This window comes from Miscanthus floridulus, chromosome 16 (assembly GCF_019320115.1).
Source record: "Miscanthus floridulus cultivar M001 chromosome 16, ASM1932011v1, whole genome shotgun sequence".
NCBI classification, from domain to species: Eukaryota; Viridiplantae; Streptophyta; class Magnoliopsida; order Poales; family Poaceae; genus Miscanthus; species Miscanthus floridulus.
This window is the reverse complement of record NC_089595.1, coordinates 86588110-86608543: the sequence shown is the minus strand read 5'-3', so window position 1 is coordinate 86608543 and position 20434 is coordinate 86588110. Positions and strand designations below refer to the sequence as shown.

The 20434-nt window shown below is 47.1% G+C and overlaps 2 protein-coding genes and 2 pseudogenes across 2 annotated transcripts; 2 read left to right on the top strand and 2 right to left on the bottom strand.

Annotated features, from left to right (window-relative positions):
* Window positions 1-9524: 9524 nt before the first annotated feature.
* On the bottom strand, window positions 9525-10462 carry LOC136511439 (protein MODIFYING WALL LIGNIN-1-like). The gene is made up of 3 exons (XM_066505501.1): window positions 10312-10462; window positions 9950-10170; window positions 9525-9858 (listed from the first exon to the last, which is right to left on the bottom strand). Exons 1-3 carry the CDS (start codon window positions 10408-10410, stop codon window positions 9582-9584), a joined length of 597 nt encoding a protein of 198 aa, XP_066361598.1. The 5' UTR covers window positions 10411-10462; the 3' UTR covers window positions 9525-9581.
* A 3308-nt stretch (window positions 10463-13770) lies between these two features.
* Window positions 13771-20065, bottom strand: LOC136514308 (uncharacterized). The gene is made up of 4 exons (XM_066508289.1): window positions 19954-20065; window positions 15664-15721; window positions 14878-15003; window positions 13771-14765 (listed from the first exon to the last, which is right to left on the bottom strand). The coding sequence occupies exons 1-4, from the start codon at window positions 20063-20065 to the stop codon at window positions 13880-13882; spliced, it is 1182 nt and encodes a 393-aa protein (XP_066364386.1). The 3' UTR covers window positions 13771-13879.
* On the top strand, window positions 15941-16817 carry LOC136513520 (glutathione S-transferase T3-like; annotated as a pseudogene).
* LOC136514309 (protein ALP1-like) lies at window positions 17661-18918 on the top strand (annotated as a pseudogene).
* Window positions 20066-20434: the final 369 nt, after the last annotated feature.

Genomic DNA, 20434 nt, shown 5'->3' with positions numbered 1-20434 from the left:
TTGGAGCGATGACAACGGTGGTGGTGAAAACAAAGGAAGAAGAAAAACGACGACGACGGCGTCTTGGTACTTATATCGTGGCGCAGAAGCTCAAGGAAGCCACGACGGAGCCGTTTCCGCGCCAGCGCGACATCAAGGATGGCCACGACGCGCCTGGAACGCCGAAGAAGGTCCGACGGCAATTTAGCTTAGGCGGTGAACACTGTTCACAGAAATTACAAAATTGCCATTCGCCAAATTTCACAAATTACTCCCAAATTTTCATAACAACTCAAAAATCTCCAAAAACAAAAGTTGTTCAAAAACAAAAGTTCTACAACTTTGCTTTAGAAACCTTACCCAAATTTGGCTTACATTTTGAAATGAACTTTTTAATCCAAAGCGGGGATATTTAAGGAATTTTGCCTTTTTGAATAACTTCAAATTTTACTACACAACTTGAAAAACTCCAAAAACAAACTTTGCTTAACTTGTCAAGCTCTACACTTTTGCTTTTGGGCGCAACCCCAAAATATGCTTAGATTTTTGAAATAGATTTTCAGGGTAGGGTTTAAATACTAAAAATCAGGGTTTTCCGGAAAATTCAAATCCAAACCAAATTTTGACTTGATTCAAACAATTCAATTCAACACTCATAACACAATTGTAAACTTGTTTTAGTGAATGCATATCAAAGTTTGCAATTTGATCAAATGTCTTGCAATGCATATGATGACATGTCATGTTTTTAATATTTAAACACCTGGGGTGTTACAGCTGCTCCTTGGATGGTGATACGAATAGGACTCCTGCTCCTACGCCGTCGATGTTGAGAGAGCCATCGAAGTATATCTTCCAATACTCAGCGGGCCCCTGAGAGGCAGGTGTGCTTAAGTCTGTCCACTCAACGATGAAATCAACAAGAGCCTGAGACTTGATTGTAGTACGGCTTGCAAATTCCAAGGAGAAAGGGCATAGCTCCATTGCCCATTTGATGATGCGCCCGTTTGCATCCTTGTTGCGAATGATGTCTCCTAGAGGGTACTCAGTCATGACCACCACATGATATCCGTCGAAGTAGTGTTTCAACTTTCGAGATGTGATTAGTATGGCGTAGATTAGTTTTTGAATCTGTGGGTACCTGGTCTTGGATTCATTGAGCACCTCACTGATGAAATAAATTGGTCATTGTACCTTGTAGACATGGTCGGGCTCATCGCGCTCGACCACCATGGTAGTGGAGACCACTCGATTAGTTGCCGCGATGTAAAGCAGGAGAGTTTCATCTTCTCTGGGAGCAGTGAGGACTGGAGGTGATGTAAGGAATTGTTTTAGCTATGTAAAGGCAGCGTTTGCTTCCTCTGACCACTCAAACTTCTCGAATGCTTTGAGTAGCTTGAAAAATGGTAGGCCTTTTTTTGCCTAATCTTGATATAAAATGACTGAGGGCAGCCATGCATCTGGTAAGCTTCTGAACATCCTTCACCTTTTTGGGCGGCTTCATGTCCAAGATAGCTTTTACCTTCTCTGGGTTAGGGTGTATGCCGTTGTGACTGACAACGTTGTCGAGCAGTATACCAGATGGAACACCAAAGATGCACTTCTTTGGGTTTAATTTTCATTGGAATGTGTTAAGGGCTGCAAAGGTACGCTCTAGGTTGTCAACAAGGGTGTATGCTTCCTTGGTTTTAACGACTACATCGTCAACATAAGCCTCGACGAGGTCATCTTTTATCTCGTCTTTGAGGCAGGCCTGTATGGCCTGTTGGTAGGTAGCCCCAGCGTTCTTGAGCCCGAACGACATGGTCGTGTAGCAGTAGGCGCCGAAGGGCGTGATGAAGGATGTCTTGATCTGATCGTCCTTTTTGAGAGCGATCTGGTGATAACCAGAGTAGCAATCGAGAAAGGAAAGTAGCTCGCAACCGGCGGTTGAATCTATGACCTCGTCTATGCGAGGTAAGCCGAAGGGGTCTTTAGGGCAGTGTTTGTTGAGAACAGTGTAATCAACGCACATTCTCCATTCATTATTCTTTTTGCGTACAAGAACCGGGTTGGCTAACCACTCCGGATGATATACTTCTTTGATAAATCCGGCTGCTAAAAGTCGTGTAACTTCTACCCTAATAGCCTCCTTTTTGTCGTGAGGGAACCATCGTAGCTTTTGCTTGATGGGTTTGGCCTTGCCATCGACATTTAAGGAGTGCTCGATCAAGTTTCGAGGTACACCGGGCATGTCAGTGGGTTTCCATGCGAACACACTCACGTTGCTTCTCAAGAACCTGACGAGCACGTCTTCCTATTTAGGATCCAGGTTGGCCCCGATAAGGGCCATTTTGCTGGGGTCGCCATCGACCAGCTGGATCGCTTTGTGCTCTTTGGACTTGATGTTCTTGCGTGGGACCTCAAGCTCTAGGATCTCCAGGTGATCGGCCGGGGTCTTCTTGGCGTCGAGCGTGGTCTCGGCCATGCGAATAGAGAGGTCGTGAGCCTCTGCTATTTTGAAGTTGTCATCCTCGCAGGTGTAAGCTGCGTATACGTTGCCCCTGAGAGTTAGAACCCCCTTCTCGGTAGGCATCTTGAGCACCAAATACCTATAGTGAGGTATGGCCATGAACTTGGTGAGCGCTGGTCGGCCAAGGATAGCATGGTAGGAGCCTTCGAAGTCGTAGACCACGAAGTTGACCTAGTGGGTGCAGAAGTGGTCTGGGGTACCAAATTGCATAGGTAGCGTGATCTGCCTGAGAGGTGTGGAGCTCTGTCCGGGGAGAACACCCCAGAATTGTGCCTCGTATGGCTTGAGATCAGCCTGGGTTATCTTCAGGGCTGGCAAACTATTCTTGAACAGTATATCGATGGAACTCCCGCCGTCAATCAGCACTCTATCGAACTGAACCTTGTTGATACAAGGATCGAGAACCAGAGGAAAACGCCCTGGCTCAGGTATTGTAGCCCATTGGTCCTTTCTGCTGAAGGAGATCTCACGGTGAGACCAAGGAGGGAGCCACGGGTCGGCGATGAGGTTGTCGGTATTGGCCACGTTCAAGCAAGCGCGAGCGAGCAGCTTGCGTTCTCGTTTGGTCTTGATGGACACTCTGCCCCCAATGATGGTGTGGACGCGGTCGGTTGGCTTGACATACTTGTGACGGGGATCTACGTCTTCATCATCGTTGTCCTCATTACGCTGCTCCCCTGCGTCGTTAGGCTTGTCGGATGTATCCGGAGCCTGTTGGCGCGTGTAGATAGATTTGAGAACACGGTAATTCTCCATGGTATGGTTTGACTTCAGATAGAGCTGGCAGGGTCCTTTCAATGCTTTGGTGTAGTCTTCTTCATAGTTGCGACGTCCGCCACCTTTTTTAACGGTGTTGACTTCGCCGTCATCTTCCCGAGCACGCTTGCCCCAGTAATTGTCACGGCGATTATGCCGCTGATTACGCTGGTAGCGGTGGTCGCGGGAATGGTTGCGCTGGTTACGGCGATCAAAATTGTCATTCCGACCACGGTTGCCATGGTAGTCGTCGCGGTGTGGGAGGTGGTCGGAGCGTGGAACCCTTGCTACTTCTTCGATGATTATCTTTTTAGCATCATTGGCATCCGCATATTTTTTAGCAGTGGCTAGGAGCGCTGTGACCAATTTAGGTCTTTTACGGAGGAGCTTGTCCCTTAGGGCATCGTGGAAGCGGAGACCAGTGATAAAAGCTTTGATTGCCTCGTTGTCGAAGATTGACGGGACCTTGATGCGCATCTCTGAGAAGCGTCGGACGTACTCGCGCAGTGGCTCATCTTTGTGATCTCGAATCCGCTGCAGATCATATTTGTTGCCGGGTTGTTCGTAAGTAGCAATGAAGTTGTCGATGAAGGCTTGCTTGAGATCTTGCCAAGAATCAAAGTAGTTCGCCGGCAAGCTGACCAGCCATTGGTGGCCTGCATGGCCGATGGCGATTGGGAAGTAATTAGACATGACGTGCTCGTCAGCCATGGCTGATCTGCATGCGGTTTCATAGAGCATGACCCATAACTCGGGGTTCTCCTTGCCGTCGTACTTCTGGAGTTTTTCGAGCTTGAAGTTTTTGGGCCATATGACTTGGCGAAGGTGAGGGGTAAACTGCTTCAAACCCGGGGGCCGTGGGTGGTATCATATTCCATACGGCGATAGCTTTCGTGGGATGCACGATCGTTGGCTCTTTGGTTAATACGATCACGTAGATCGCGTTCTCCGAGGTAATGGTAGAGATTGTTATTGCCATCACGGTGATCCCGATTGCCCCCCTGGTTGACCCCGCGACCGCGGTTATCACGGTGATTGTTACAGTTGTCTCGGCGGTTGTCGTCCCGATAGTCGCGGTGGTTGTTGTCCCGGTAGTCGCGGCGGTTGTCGTCCCGACCACCATCATGACCACCGTTTCCGCCTTGACGGTTGTCTGATGGGTCGTTGTTGCGCGAGCCATGTTGGTTGGGTGGCTATGAGCGACTTGAGTACTGCTGCGGCTTGATTTGACTGAGACGGACGGAGCCCGGGCTTGGTTTGCAATCTCTGCGGTCTGGGCTATAGCAGCCATCAGGTAAGCTTGTACATCATCACGAACTGCCTGGATTTCCAGGGTATTGGATAGTCATTGCATTGTCGCCATAGCAACAGCTACGTTGGCGCTTGGAGTCCTGAAGACCTGCTTGTCTCCTACCCTATCAAAGGCATTATTGAGATCGCGTGGCTGGACCCTTATGCGTCGTGCCTCCTCTTCTGCCTCGGCTTCGGCTTGTCGATGATTAAACCGGACAATATTGCGTGCTTCGCGTGCTAGCCTTTCTTTCTATTTCGCCAACTACCGGTGGCTCGTCATTACTGACGACATTGATCAAGTCTCCTCGCCTTGGTGGGAAAGATGGGAATCATGGGAAACCTAGGGAGTGGTCTGGGATATCCAGATCGTATTCAACTTCTTCATTGTTAAGACGCTGGAGCTCAGTGTGGATGGAGCCAATAGATGCGATGCTGGACGGGGAGCTTGAACCGCCCTCTTGAACTGTGTGGACCAACCCTTCTTGATACTCCTCGATTCGAACCATGTTGACGAAGTTGTGTGGCTTTGGTCGAGGTCGATGTATAGAACATAGATCCGAGCAGCGTTGTATATTGTGCGCATAGTTGGAAGTAGTGTTTTGCAGGCCGTAGGGCTGAGCCTGGTAGTTCTCCATCGGGGCTTCACACTCGGAGAGCTAGAGACCCGTCGCGGGGGTTGGTCGGTGATGAACGGAGCCCCCTTCAGGAGTAGACGTGACCACGAGATCCGTACCGAGTCATGCAGGATGACTGGCCCGAGCTGGTCGGGTAGATCTGATGTGGGTAGTGGTTACCTGCTCAGTAGGTTGATTTTGAATCGAATCTACCAGAGCTAGGGTTTCAGCAAGCTTGGTGCCGACCCGATCGATGGAGTCGAGCAGGTCGGTGTTGTCGATCTGCCTCCCTTTGTAGCGAGGAAGCGGACGACGGGTTGTCGGCGTGGCTGAAGACGATGATGGTGTGGCCAGAGCCAGATCCAACGTGGTCGGAGCCGTAGCTGATGCTGGTGAAGCAGTGGTCGACGCAGATTGGATCCGCGCCTCCTCCATGGTCATGGCGATGAAGTTGTCGGAGCTAGTGGTCCAGGTGATCTGGCCGATGGTGAACGTGAGGCCGTTCGGCGTAGCCATGGAACCGGGGATGATGACCATCTTGTTTGTCTGGAGAGCAGTACGCACACCCCCTACCTGGCGTGCCACTGTCGACGAAATATGGTCGGTAGTCTACCTAGGGGTATGCCCAAGGTAGTAGATTATCGGTAGATAGATGCGCAAGCTACAAACAAGATGGTGACGCATGACAAACACGAGGTTTTATCTAGATTCGGCCGTCGTGAAGGCGTAATACCTACGCCCTGCGTCTGATTGTATTGCTCTATGTCAATGAGAGATGTTTTTGAGAGGGGTCCCCTGCTCGCCTTATATAGTCCGGGGGGTAGGGTTACAGATCTGGAAACTAATCCTAACCAGTTACAATTGCCATAAGTGGCCGAATAAGGATTCCTATTCTAACCGACCAGGATCTTGCTTGATCTCCAAGTCTGCCTTGATTCCTTGCATGGGACTCCGAGCAAATTGGCCAGGCCACACGTCGTCTCCTAGTGGGCCAGACCCCCTGGTCCGGGCCGGCCCAAGCCTAGCCGTAAGGGTATAGGGGTTAATACCCCCACAATGACCAGTCGTGCTAGGTGCATTTTTCATGGGAAATTCATTCTCAAAAAATGTAGCGTCTCTAGATTCCATGATTGTATCAACAGCCATCTCAGGAACACTAGAATTTATAATTAAAAATCTATAACCCACATTGTGAATAGCATAACCAAAAAAAACACAATCAACAGTCTTTGGTCCAAGCTTTCGCTTTTTGTTTATTGACACATTCACCTTTGCCAAATAACCCCAAGTTCGCAGGTAAGAGAGATTTAATCTCTTCTTCTCCCATTCCTTGAATGGTGTAATTTTTTTATTCTTTGTGGGCACTCTATTCAGGACATGACACGTTGTCAATATAGCCTCACCCAACCATTCCTTAGATAGTCCCGCAGTCTCTAACATGGCATTAACCAAATCAGTTATAGTGCGGTTCTTTCTCTCTGCAATCCCATTGGACTATGGTGAGTATGGTGGCGTCCTCTCATGAATAGTTCCATGCACCATGCAAAACTCAGAAAATTCATTTGAGAAATATTCTCCCCCGCGATTGAACCGCAAACGCTTGATTTTCTTCTCAAGTTGATTTTCTACCACAGCTTTATAGACTTTAAAATAATGCAACGCTTCTTCTTTAGTATTCAATAAATACACGTAGCAAAATCTAGTACAATCATCTATAAATGTCACGAAGTATCGTTTACCGCCTTTAGTCAATTCGCTATTCATTTCACATAAATCAGAATGAACGAGTTCTAATGGTGCCAAGTTCCTCGCCTCAGCAGCCTTGAGAGGCTTGCGCGGTTGCTTCGATTACACACACCTGGCACTTAGAATCTGTGACTAAGTTAAATTTTGGGATTAAATTCAGATTTGCAAGCCGCGTGAGACAGCCAAAATTAATGTGATAAAGTCGTGAATACCATATATTCGACTCATCTGAAACATTAACATTGTTCACTACTTTATTACACACATCATCAAGTAAAGATAAGCGGAACAAGCCTCCGCAATAATAACATTTTCCAACAAATATTACATGTCTTGACACAACACACTTATTGGACTCAAGCACAATTTTAAAGCCATCGCGACATATTTGAGAACCGCTAACAAGATTCTTCTTGATGGAGGGGACATATTGCACGTTCTTTAAAAGCACTGTCTTTCCCGAAGTAAATTTTAGAATGACCGTACCAGCACCAAGAATACGCGCATGCAAACCGTTTCCCGTCAGCAAGGCTCTAGTCCTACCAGCCTGATAGTAAGTAAACAAAGAAACATCAGCACACACATGAATATTAGCACCGCTATCCATCCACCACTCAGGTGAAAGACAAACTAAAAGAACAAAAGGTAAAGAATTACCATACACAGATGTTCCTCCTTCAGTCTCGCTAATCACCACGTTTGCTGATTTCTTTTCTTGCTTATATTTGCGGTCTGGGCACGCACTTGCCCAATGCTCATCACTTCCGCAAACAAAGCAACATCCACCTTTCTTGTTGTTTTTCTTCTTAAAATGAGCAGTTTGCTTAGGCTTTGTATTGTTGTTCTCTTGCATGTTCTTCTTCTTTTTTATTACAGGATGCAAATGAGTTTTTCTTCTGCGCCATATTGGTAGCGGAAGACTCAACTCCTTTTCCACGGTTGTCTTTTGCTCTCAACCTCTCCTCAATATCAAGAGATCCAATAAGCTCAGCCACGCTAAACTCTTATCTCTTGTATTTTAGAGAAGTAGCAAAATTCCTCCAAGAAGGTGGCAGCTTAGCGATTATACCTCCGGCCACAAACTTATCGGGCAACAAACATGGAAAATGTTCTAGTTTCTTTGCTAGCGCCTGTATCTCATGAGCTTGTTCCACTACAGAACGGTTTTCAACCATTTTGTAGTCATACAGCTGCTTCATAAGGTACAGCTCACTACCAGCATCAGAAACTCCAAACTTTGCCTCAAGAGCATCCCATAACTCTTTGCCTGATGTGCAAGATATATAGTTTTTATCATATTTAGGATGAAGTGCACTAATCATGGCGCCTCGAAATAGGTTATCGACAGCCAAGAACTTTTGCTCCTCCTCAGGAGTAAATTGTTCAGGCTTCCCCCGTGAGGCGTGATAGCAATTCATAGCAGTCAACCACAACACCATCTTGGCACGCCATATCATAAAATTATTGCCATCAAAATTATTCGGCTTCAAAGCAGCAGCAAAACCACTGACAGAAAATTACCTAACATTAGGTTTTTGGATTGTTAGATAATTAGGCATTTTCATGGTCAATTGAATCCAGAAATAAAACATCAGCAGGTTTGTGACGACATATATGTGCATGTATATATCACTAATAAACGCTACAGCATGCAAGTATGACATACAGATCGATACAGTAAGAACGCAAAGTGCGGTAATCACAGAGTTAAGATTGTACCCAGCGGAGGGTCCCATGTCGAGGGCATCGGAGGCTCCATTCGCACTAGTCGACATAGTGCGTTGCTCGAAGTCGTGGACCACAATCGATGCAGGAAGGTGTTCGCAGTGCAGTCCCACGAACGGTCACCAGGAAGAAGATGGATTCCACGAGCGATCACCAGAAAGAAGACGTCGGACGAGCAGTCGCGGAATCGCTCCCCAAAAACCTAATCGCCGTACACCCCGTGCAAGGTTCGTAGGCGGACGAGGGTTACAGAGGCACCTGCTCTCCCGCTACTCCGTGCGCGCAGAGGTACGGGATGGGGAAAGCCAAAGGACGGCTGAGATGTGGTCTCTCTCGGAAGCGAAGCGCAAGAATTGGACTGACGGAGGACTTCAGATTTATGGCTGCGGCGGGAAGGGAGAAAGGCAGCGGAGGAACCCAGGAGACTGAGACATGAAGAGACGGTAACTGACGAATTGGACTGACGGAGGACTTCAGATTTATGGCTGCGACGGGGAGGGAGAAAGGCAGCGGAGGAACCCAGGAGACGGAGACACGGTAACTGGCACAATCAGTTCGTCTCCACCATAAAGGAGAGAAACTCCCGTGATTATGTGGATTAATTGGCAAAACCTGGCCACGCCCGCCGCCTGCCTGCCACGCCACGCCACGGCTTGGCCCGGCCCGGCCGGCGGCGGCAGCGGCGCGCGCGCGTGTGGCACTCCTTTGTCCTTTTCTTAGCTTCTCAATTAAGATGAATAATTTCCAACCAAATAAGCGGAGTAAATGTTCAGTTAAAATTTCATATGGTATTAAACCATACAACGCTTAATGTTACGTATCATAGAGTTTTATTTAATTTATTAAATATTATACAGGCCTAGCCCATAATATATCAACAGCAACATGCACCACAGCAGGCACACAACACGAGAAGTAGCCTCTTGTGTACCCATCACATCATCTACGCACTACACCTACACTTGCCCGTTCGCCTGACCCTGAGAAGGAGGACGAGCGAACTTCGGGTCTTGTTCCGGCGGCGCGTCCGTAGCCGCCGGCAGGCGGAGCAAGACACAGGACATGATCCCAAGCGAGGTGGCGACGAGGCTAAGCACGGCCGCCCTGACGAAGATACCGCCCTTGAGTAAGTAGCACTCCTCGTCGGGGCCCGCGATTTTGGCTCGGCGCGTCATGGGCGCGTTCAGCGTCACGCCTACCCAGAAGTAAACCACAGCGACCACCGCCGCTACCCTGCAAATTAACCACACCAGTTTCATTAATCCGAGAGAATATACTCCTATTGAGATTTGAGAGCGACGCTGGTGCATGCGGAGTTGATTACCATGAGAGGACAGAGGCGACGACGCCCACGACTCGTCGCCTAGTGGTAGTGGAGTTGGAATAAGAAGCACCGCCCGGTGGCCTGCAACAACTGCAACAGCCGCCGGCCGCCGAGGCGATGATCTGGGCCACCACAAGCAGGAAGATGGCACAGAACCCCAGCGTGTGAGCGGGGTTGGCCGGATACACGCAGTCGCGACCAGACACGTGGATTTCATCCGGCTGCAAGAACATCAATTAATCCGTCACCGACTTGATCAAAACCATTGTTCTGGCAAAGACGAGTACTTCTGCATATAGAGATTGATGCGATTCGGCGAGATTAATGCTAGAATATATATGGACATCGTTTGGATCGCTTACTTTGAGCCTGTTGGCCTCGGCTATGAACCCCAGCACGGCGCTCGTCACACCGAACAGCGCCACCACGCCTGATACGAGGACCGCCACGGCAGTCTGCATATTGATCCTGTCGCCTCTGTGCCTCTGTCTCTCGGTCGTAGTAGCTAGGGGTCTGAGATATCGGAGACGATGAAATGGCTCAATGCTCTGTACTCCCAGCTGGCCTTGATGTACTCCTATATATATGCATCCTCGTGTTTTAATTATTATGTATAGAGAGAGAAAAAAAAAATCTCGACCCTCGGATGGCTAGACAGGCTCGGAGCTTTACGTTTTCAAAAGAGACCTCTCATGTAGGTCTTAAGGTTGAGAGTGCCGCCTGAAAAGTTATGTCTCGACAAACTTATGAGAGTGATGTGACGAACAGTAGGTAAAAAAAAGCGCATCGATCGTACCATCTGGCATGTACCGGACGCTTTCCTTGTAATTACAAACGATGGAGTGTCGCGCCAAGCCATATCGATGATAACACAATTTATTGGTCCAGTTCAACAGCGCGATGATTATAGTTACTTAAATCACCATGTCACTGTTGAGCTGACGTCAATGATGGCACCTTTAATTTTTTCAGATTACGTGCTTCGAAATTTAACTGGTACATGCTTTTGGAATTAAACTGGTGAGCTCGTACGTGCTTTTTCCTTAAGCTTGTATACGTGTTTTTTTATTAAATAAATAAACGTACATGCTTTTGGAATTAAACTGGTGAGCTCGTACGTGCTTTTTTCTTGAACTTGTATAAGTGCTTTTTTCTTGAACTTGTATACGTGTTTTTTCATTAAATAAATAAACGGCGAGGTGGCACCTGAGCTGGTATTTGCTTCCATTTGTAGAGCTCGTACGTGCTTTTTCCTTGAGCCTATACGTGCGCACAGCACCGGCGTGGTCGATTAATTGCATATGCGTCTTGACGGCTATTGTAGCTGATTATGCGGATACAGAGTTTGGACACGAGGAGGGTGCTTTTGATCTTTTTCCGTATCCTAGACGTGCAGGGATCGGAGGCGGGCGCGGGCGCACCAGGTCCTGTTGGACGAAAGCCGTCACGTTTTTCAGGTGATAATAGACTAGCAAAGTGGACGCGCAAATAACAGAGATAGCTATGTTTTTATTATAATATTTTTAGCTTTATTTATTTGAAAATATTTTTGCAAATAGTTCTTCTGCTTGTTTGATTGTAGTTCTTATTCTTATTTATCCAAGATCCAAGTGCCTCTACTGTATCTATCTCTACAAACTCCGTATTGCTATCACTGACCTAGACATAAAGATAGAGTCTACCTAGCTGAGACTCAGAGTGTTGAGAGGGGAGGAACACTCATTTTTTTTGCACTGTTCATCTTCTTCCTCGCCACTGCCCACCGCCCCGCCGCCCACCCTAGCGTGGCTACGGCGGCCTCCTTCTTCCCCTCCCCGATCTCCGGCTTCCGCGGCGAGCTTCAGCTATTGTGCCCCCGCTCCGGCCTGGCCTGGCCGCCTCCACCACCACCAGGGCCCCTAATTGCCCGGCCGCCGTCCCCACCGCCTGGCCGCCCTGCTCCCCGGCCACCGGCCCCTTCTAAGCCCGCCAAAGTTGGAGAAGATGAACAGTGAAAACTAATCGAGTGTTGAGAGGGATAGAAACACTCAAGTGCGAGTTAGAATTACCGTAAAGATATTGATGCATTTCCTCTCCTACTTCTTTTTTCCCAATCCTTTATGTGGCCGTGCAGCTTATGCTGACATCATATCAGGGTAGCCTTGTTTTTTCTTGGTGAGCTTCATTCCTCGGGAAAAAAAAACACTGTCCAAGACTAACAATTTTGTTCAGTTTCGTAGCCCTTCTGTAAGGGCTTGTTTAGTTGGCGAATTTTTTGGCGAAATGGCACTGTAGCACTTTCGTTGTTATTTGATAATTAGTGTCCAATCATAGTCTAATTAGGCTTAAAAGATTCGTCTCGTGAATTTCGTCTAAACTGTGTAATTAGTTTTATTTTTTATTTATATTTAATGCTTCATGCATGCGTTCAAAGATTCGATGTGACGGGAAATCTTGAAAAATTTTGTAAAATGGAAGGGAACTAAACCGGTACCTAAATTTAGTTTATGGATTATCTTGCGCATTATCATGTAAATCTGTAGTTTCCTTCTTTCCGTAAAGCGTCATCGGATTCCTCACAATGCTGCCCATGTTTGCTACGTGCACTGCTACACCAAAAGATTACCGCCGGCGCCATCATCCATTGGAAACTCAAGCATTTCCAAACAAATTGTGGAGCCATCACATAGGCCATAAACTACTGATCTCATGCCTGCTAGCCACACCTTTCTAGTGCATTGTGGTCAACCATGTTCTAACCATGTTTATATCCGCTTGTGCATGACCAACATCTTGGAAGAAAAAAGTTGAACGATGTTCATTACATGTAGGATATCAAAAGCATATACACATTTTTCATGATTTGGTCATAATCTCAACCACATGAACCGGTTCCTTCTATAGAAGACTTCATATTTGAGCCACGTTAGTTGGAATCGACACGTTCTGTTTGGTTGTTTTCCACTTCTGTAGACATCAATGGTGACGGCAAAATATTTTAATTTGGCTAGGAACACAGGTAAAGCAGCTAGGTGAGGTTAGGGCTATAGGGACGAGGAGACATACTATACGAAGAAAGATGGCAAGATGTAGAGTATGGTAGGGGAAGGAGCAGCATAGGGATTCGATGTGCCTTGATGTTCTTTATGGGCATGCCAAGACATTGGTGCCCAGGTCTCTGCCATAGACGTTTCATGTGGTTTCTTTTCATAAATGTCTAATTCACTTGTAATGTTGATTGAACTGTACACTATTACTCCGTATTTCATTACATACTACTTGTTCAATTAGTATGGACTTGTTTTAATCTTGCTTATCTTTTTTTCTTTCTTTCTTAGTTTCTTAACTTTTTGTTGGACTTGATTTATTTCTTTTAATAAAGCTAGTAGGGGAGCTCCCACTCCTAGTTTAGAAAATTGTCTTGGATATACATCGTGGCTTGATGAAGGCACTCTCACAGTGAGATCACCAATTTTACCGGACAAGCGAATGTCAAACACTTCTTCTTTTTTAGTGGAGCACTGTCTAAATGTCACACTTTGGAGACCAACTTAGCAAAGTAGTAAAAAACAACTGAACGGCTTAAAATCAGCCGGCGTAAGGCCCAGTTCCTTCTTCGGGTGATGGTGACGGCAGCCGTATTCATTTTCTTTTCAAGCGGCCCAGTGTTGAGATTGAGGCAAATGAAAGATGATGTAGCTAATAGTCGCCTCCAAATACAAAACAGTGTAGCTGCACAATCCGGATGGAAACTGGGCAAAAGTTACATTACAGGTATAATGAAAAGTAAAGTTCGAGCTTAGGATGATTCAGACCAGAACAAGTAGGTATACAGACAGGGACATGCTTCACAGTCTCGAAGCTGCTGACAAATACAGGAAGAAGTACAAACAGCTAACTAAAACTACGTATAACGCACAGAGCATTAAGCATCATCATCCGACCTCTCAATTAATTTGTAGCCTGAACAGCGTCGCCTCCAGCAGAACCAGTCATGATGGAAAGAACGCCATCCCCAACGGTGCTGTTATCAGAAAAGAGGGACTGCGTCACCACGTGCGCGGCCAATTTAACTCCTTGTCTCGCTACTTCGTTGCGAATAACCGTCGAAAGTGCCGACGATCCGCTCCCTGGCGTGGAAGGAGCAGTAGAGGGGAGAACGCCGGCCGGAATATCCACGCCGCCGACCTGAGGTGCCGGGATAGGAACAGAGTACTGTAGCGGGGCCTGCGGCAGCGGTTGGCCCATCGCGACCGGCCCGAGCGCCGGCTGCAGCACGCTTGGTTCCGAGGCTGCGGCTGCTGCCACGACGACCGCCGGTGCCGCTGCTGGGGCTGGCGGGCGCGGAGGGAGCTGGTGGTTCGGCGCGTGGTGGGACACATAAGCAGCTGGAGGAGGGGGCTGTAGGTTCGTCTGTGGTGCCTGTGCGTAGCCTGCTTGTGGGTGAGACTCAGTAGGAGGGACGACCTGAGGCTGCTCATATCCCTGGGGTTTTACAGGGTAGTCGTTCTGTGGCTTGCCCGATGGTAACAGCGGGTGGCCCATTACTACCTCGGGGGACGGCGACTGCCCGCCTGCTGCGCCTGGCCAGTTGTTTGGTGTGCCTGCGGCCGATGCCGGCGTTGCCGCTGCCGCCGCGTCCCCAGCTGCTGGCTGAGTCCGCTGCATGATGAAGGAGGTGATGCCGAGCGCCGTGGCGGCGAGGGCGAGCACGCCCGCGCCGGCGAAGACGCCGTCCTTGAGGTAGGGGCAGTAGGGCGCTTCGGCCACCCGCACCACGTTGGCGTTCCACGCCGCTCCTTCTATGAACAGCGCGAACGCGATCACCGCCGCTATCCTGTTCGGTTCCATCATTTTTTATTTTGTTCACAAAACAACGAAGGGAGTTCTTATATATATGTAGTGGGCTCGCCAATGATCGACCAGTTGGAGTCAGTATCACTACTCACCATGAGAAAACGGCGCAGACGATGCTGACGATCCTCTTGGTCTCCGAAGGGATGGAGCGGGACCTGCAGCAGCCGCAGCAGCCTCCCACCGCGGAGAAGGTGACCTGAGCCACTATCAGAGCAAGTATAATAACGTTTTTTAGCCGGCTGGGAGGAGTCCACGTCGACACGGAAAAGGCCCACGTCGGAGAGAGATCACGGAGCGAGCGTTTTCCATCTCGCCCGCCTGCAGCTCATGGTCCGAGAAAAAATTTATTTCTCGCAGCCGTCTCCCAGCTCGCTATCGGCGAGAAGCCGACGCTTCGCTCTCCCGTCTCTCCCCTTCCCGATCCCGTGCTCCACACCATCTCTCTCGGCGCCAAATCGGCATGCTCTCCCGCCAAATTGCTTCCCCGCGCGCCAGATTGGTTGTTTGCGCGCCAAATCGAACGATTTAAGCCTCAATTCCTCCCCAATCGACCTCTCTCCCAAACCCTAGACACCACACCGACCGGCCGCCGCCGTTGCCTGTGCGAGATGAGTAAGAAATCGAAGAGAACCTCTGCGCCGGCACCTATGGAGATTCCCCGGCCGGTGGTTCAGCCTGTTGGCGCCCCGGGCACTCAGCCTGTTCAACCAGCATCCATCCCTTCCATGTTCGGACCCGGCATGTGGTGTCCGCCTCGCCCACCGCAGTGTTTGCCTCCTTCATCCGCACCATACTGGTTCGGTGGCGGCATACAGCAACCAGGCGTGGCAGGTTCGTCAGCTCAGCAACCAGGCATGGCTGGTTCGTCAACTCAAGGGGCTTGGTGGACGCCTGCTGTTGCTGGTATTGGTGGCTCAAGGCATTCTTGGCCTACGGCTGACAGTCAAGAAGATTCTGATGTGCTAGTATGGTACGTGATCCATTCTTGATTAATATTGTTTTGTGGCCCTTTTAAGTATTCTTAGTTATTTAATTTTGTACTAGTCTATTTTGCTCTGTAATTAGATGGCTTATATTTCATATGAGAGACTTCTGCAACAAAAATGATGCATATTTGTTTCTAGCAATATTTGTGGTGTTTCTTATCTAGCCTAGATGTCTGCGTGATCCCTCATGGTCTGATCAGGAGATTAGTTAGTTTATATTTATTTTTGGCAGGGCTAATCTAGTACACAAGAATTTAGTATTCATATTTATTTTTGACAGGGGATTAGATTCTCACCCTCCTGGTGGTTTTGTTAATATGTTGAAGAGCACACCACAAGTTGCAAGCAATAGGACTGCATCACAGGCAATCCATATTGACGGTGACAACAATGATGCTGATCACAGTAGGTCTGAAAAGCGCTTGACATGGACAAAAGAGGAGGATCTTAAATTGGTAAGTGTTTTTTTAATTAAAAGGCATTATGCGTTACATTGCTAGCACACACATCAATTGACATCTATTGATAATGTTGCAGGTTAGTGCTTGGTTGATGAATTCAAATGATCCCATCCAAGCCAATTATAAGAAGAATGATCAGTACTGGAATGGTGTTGCTGAAGGTTTTAACAGAACCGTCCCAAAAAATCGAGTCAGATCAGCTAAGCAAGTAAAGGATCATTGGTGGAGAATTAAGCTAAGGGTTGGTTGGTTTTGTGGTAACTGGAAGGAGGCTGATTCTATGTGGGGTAGTGGTGAATCAGAAGATGATGTAATGAAGAAGGCACTGGCAAGTTACGAAGAAGATCACAAAAAAGATGGTCCATTTGCGTATAGGCATTGTTGGGAAGTTCTTTCCTAAGGAACCAAAATGGGAAGCCTATTTGGAACGCCTTAAAGATCTAGAGCCAGAGAAGAGAAAGTTTAGTGTTGATGAGGAAGTGGAGCAGCAGTTCTCTCTGGATGATGTTAGAGATGAACGACCAATGGGGGGCAGGAAAGCTAAAGAGCTGCGCAAGAAAAAGAAAAAGGACCAGCCTTCTATAATAGATATCGAAGATGAGCTTCACAGCTTTTTAGATGCTCAAAAAGCTGCAAATGAAGGGCGTACAGAGATGTTAGAAACACAAAGGCGTGTGTCTAGTGAGAAGCTTGAATCTCGGAGGCTTGCTCACCTTGCAGCAAAAGAAAACAAGGAGGCAGTTATGCTAGAAACATATCGATCGTTACTGACGCAAGGACACAACTGGAATGGATGAAGATGTGAAAGTCGAGCATGTGTTGGCATTGAGGTGCCTGAGGGAGAGCTTATTTAAAAAAAATGACTAAGGTATTCCTTACGGTTCCATTTATTATACTGAATGATTACTATGCTGAAACAAGTTCAATTTACTGAATGTTTTACTATGCTGAAAATGTGGATCATTGAATTATGTGCTGCACTTAATGTAGTCTATGCTGAAAATATGGATTACTGAATTATGTGTTGCACTAGTCTATGCTGAAAATATGGATTACTGATTTATGTGCTGCACTTAATGTAGTCTATGCTGAAAATATGGATTACTGATTTATGTGCTGCACTTAATGTAGTCTATGCTGAAAATGTGGACTGTTAGCATGCAGTCCAGATACCCATACACGTAGTCAATACTCCAGATAACCATACTACAATTAAATTGCACGTAACTACAATGCAGTGCAGAACTACAACACGTATCAGAACACTCTATATAATCCCCTCATCTTTCTATTCTGGCTGCAAAACTGAGTTTCTCTCCTCGTGCTCTCTGATCTTCCTACTCAGCCCAAACCATGTCAGATTCATACTCATACTCAGATGATTCTGATGAGCTAGCCCCTTCCAAAATCCTTGAAAAGCATGTTGCCGAGCAGAGCGTCCTCGACTCCTTTGCTAGGAGTCTTGCAATGAAGTTCAAGGCTGCCTTCTCGGGTGGGGTACCTCAGCGACAATATGGTCCTAGAAAGAGCATCCGGAGAGATCATGCAGGTGCCCATGAGCGTCTTGTAGCGGACTACTTTGCTGAAGAACCACTCTACCCCGAGAGTATGTTCCGTACTAGATTTCGTATGAATAGGCGTCTCTTCCTAAGAATTGTGGATGCCCTTGGTCAGTGGAATCCCTATTTTACTTATAGGGCAGATTGTGCTGGTCGAATAGGGCTCTCACCATTGCAGAAGTGTACAGCAGCCATGCGCATGCTGGCTTATGGCAGTCCTGCAGATGCTCTTGATGAGTACTTGAAGATTGGGAAGTCCACTGCATTACAGTGCTTGGACAAGTTTGCACGAGGGGTGATTGAGGTGTTTGGTGGGGAGTACTTGCGACGCCCCACACGTGAGGATGTTGAGAGAATACTCCAAGGTTAACGAGTCTCGTGGTTTCCCTGGAATGCTAGGTAGCATAGATTGCATGCATTGGCGTTGGGAGAATTGTCCTTTAGCTTGGAGGGGGCAATTCACCCGTGGTGATTATGGAGTTCCAACTATAATCCTAGAAGCCGTTGCTTTCCATGACCTTCATATTTGGCATGCATTCTTTGGAGTTGCTGGGTCAAACAATGACCTTAATGTGCTGAACCAGTCCCCACTTTTTCTTGATGCCTTAAAAGGAGAAGCCCCTCAAGTTCAGTTTTCAGTCAATGGCAATGAGTATAGAACTGGTTATTACCTTGCTGATGGTATATATCCAGAATGGGCAGCCTTCATGAAGTCAATAACACTTCCCCAAACAGAGAAGCATCAGTTGTTTGCTGAGCATCAAGAAGGGGCAAGGAAAGATGTGGAGCGTGCTTTTGGGGTATTGCAGTCCCGTTTTTCCATTGTTCGTCGTCCTGCACGCCTATGGAAGAGAAAGAGTATTGGAAGGATCATGCTAGCTTGTGTGATTCTCCACAATATGATAGTGGAAGATGAAAGAGAGGATGTTAAAATTCATATTGACTTGAATGAGAATCCAGGGGCATCCTTTGCTCTACCTCCTGAAGTGAACACTAGTCGTAATCCACGCTTTGCCGATGTCATGCGTAGAAAAGCTGCTATCCGAGATCGTCCACAGCATACCCAGCTTAAAAATGATCTCATTGAGCACATGTGGCGCAAGTTCGGAAATAGGCAACGTAACTAGTCATGGTAGAATTCTAAAACCTGCATGTTTCTGTTGTTTTTTCCCTTCATAGTGAGAACTAACATGATGTCTTACATGTATTTTTCCAGGAATCAAGACTGGGCATGGTGTACTGAATGCTGCAGATGCTACTTGCAGGTATCCACTCTAAAATTCTGAACATGTTGTCTTGAACGTATTTGATCCACACTTGTCCACAAACTTGAACTTTTCTAGCTAATTTTCAGGACCCATATGTTTAACTTTGACACTATTATGCTTGCAGTGTTGTCACTTGATGCAAATGTGCTGGCTGCTCCATTCTACCGAAGTTACTTCTATCTCCGTCGTCTAGATCTATGTGCTGGCGAACTCTTGCTTGAACTTATCAATGTGCTAGTTAATGAACTTATTTCGTATGGCTTGGTTGATGTTGTTTCACTAGTTGGAGAAAAAAAAATTCTCTGAAGTTCCGTGGATCTCATTTCAGTATACAGTCATGTCTTGGCTTAGTATTTTTCATTTATCCACCTGTTTCCGTCATATTATTATTGTTTGGTGAATGGCTACAAAGATATCTATCACAGCTGATGGCATGTACATGGGCTTCTACATGTTGACATTAAATGCTTGTATTTTTATTATAGTACACCTCTCAGCCGGCTCACTGTACAGGTTGACTGTATGATTAGCTGTAAGTGACATGGCAACTTCTCTCAGCCGGCAGTGGGCTAAACCATTAGCATTGCAGTCGTCGCCGTACACCAGTATGGTATATGGCTACATGCATGGAGCATGATTCGAGTTCATCAGTTAAGCAGGCAAGCGAGTGTACATATATATATATAATAACACACAATGTTCACAGCTCAAAACAAGATCTGTCATGCCCATAAAAAAATAGAAGGAAACACAATATATAACTGGATATACTGATACAAAAGGGGCATAATATGATTGATGAATAGATATAGCTAGGTTGTTGGTTTCAAACGGAGAACTTGAATCTTGAAATAAGACAGCAAAACTGAAAGAAAAAATGTAGATCGGCAGTGCTTACAGTGAGCTTTGTCCCCTCTGCCGAGAATCCCAGGATGGCACTCAACAATCCTAGAGACCCGATCACTGAGCAAACGATGATCGACGTCTTATCCATTTTTACCGCCATTTCTAGCTTCTCTCTGCTTCCGGCGAAGGCGAGAGATGCCTGCTGGAGGCGTGGCTAGTGGCTTACTACTCTGATGATCTCCGCGCGCGGCTCTAAACCAGAGTCGTCGACCCAGGTTTATATAGGCGTTAGACACGCTTGCCGATTTACAGAGGGCACACCTCGCTGTAGCCTGTAGGGGTACATATGGTAGCGTACGTATAGCCGTTTAGGTCGACCGGGACGAGCATAAATCAAATGGTTTAACAGCCTGTTCCGGGCTGCTCGTGGTAATTCACTAATTCTTCGAGTGCTGCGTAGGGCGTACACGGGATATAGTTACTTTAATTTACTTTCAGAACAGGAAACCACGGGGGTAGAAACTGTGTG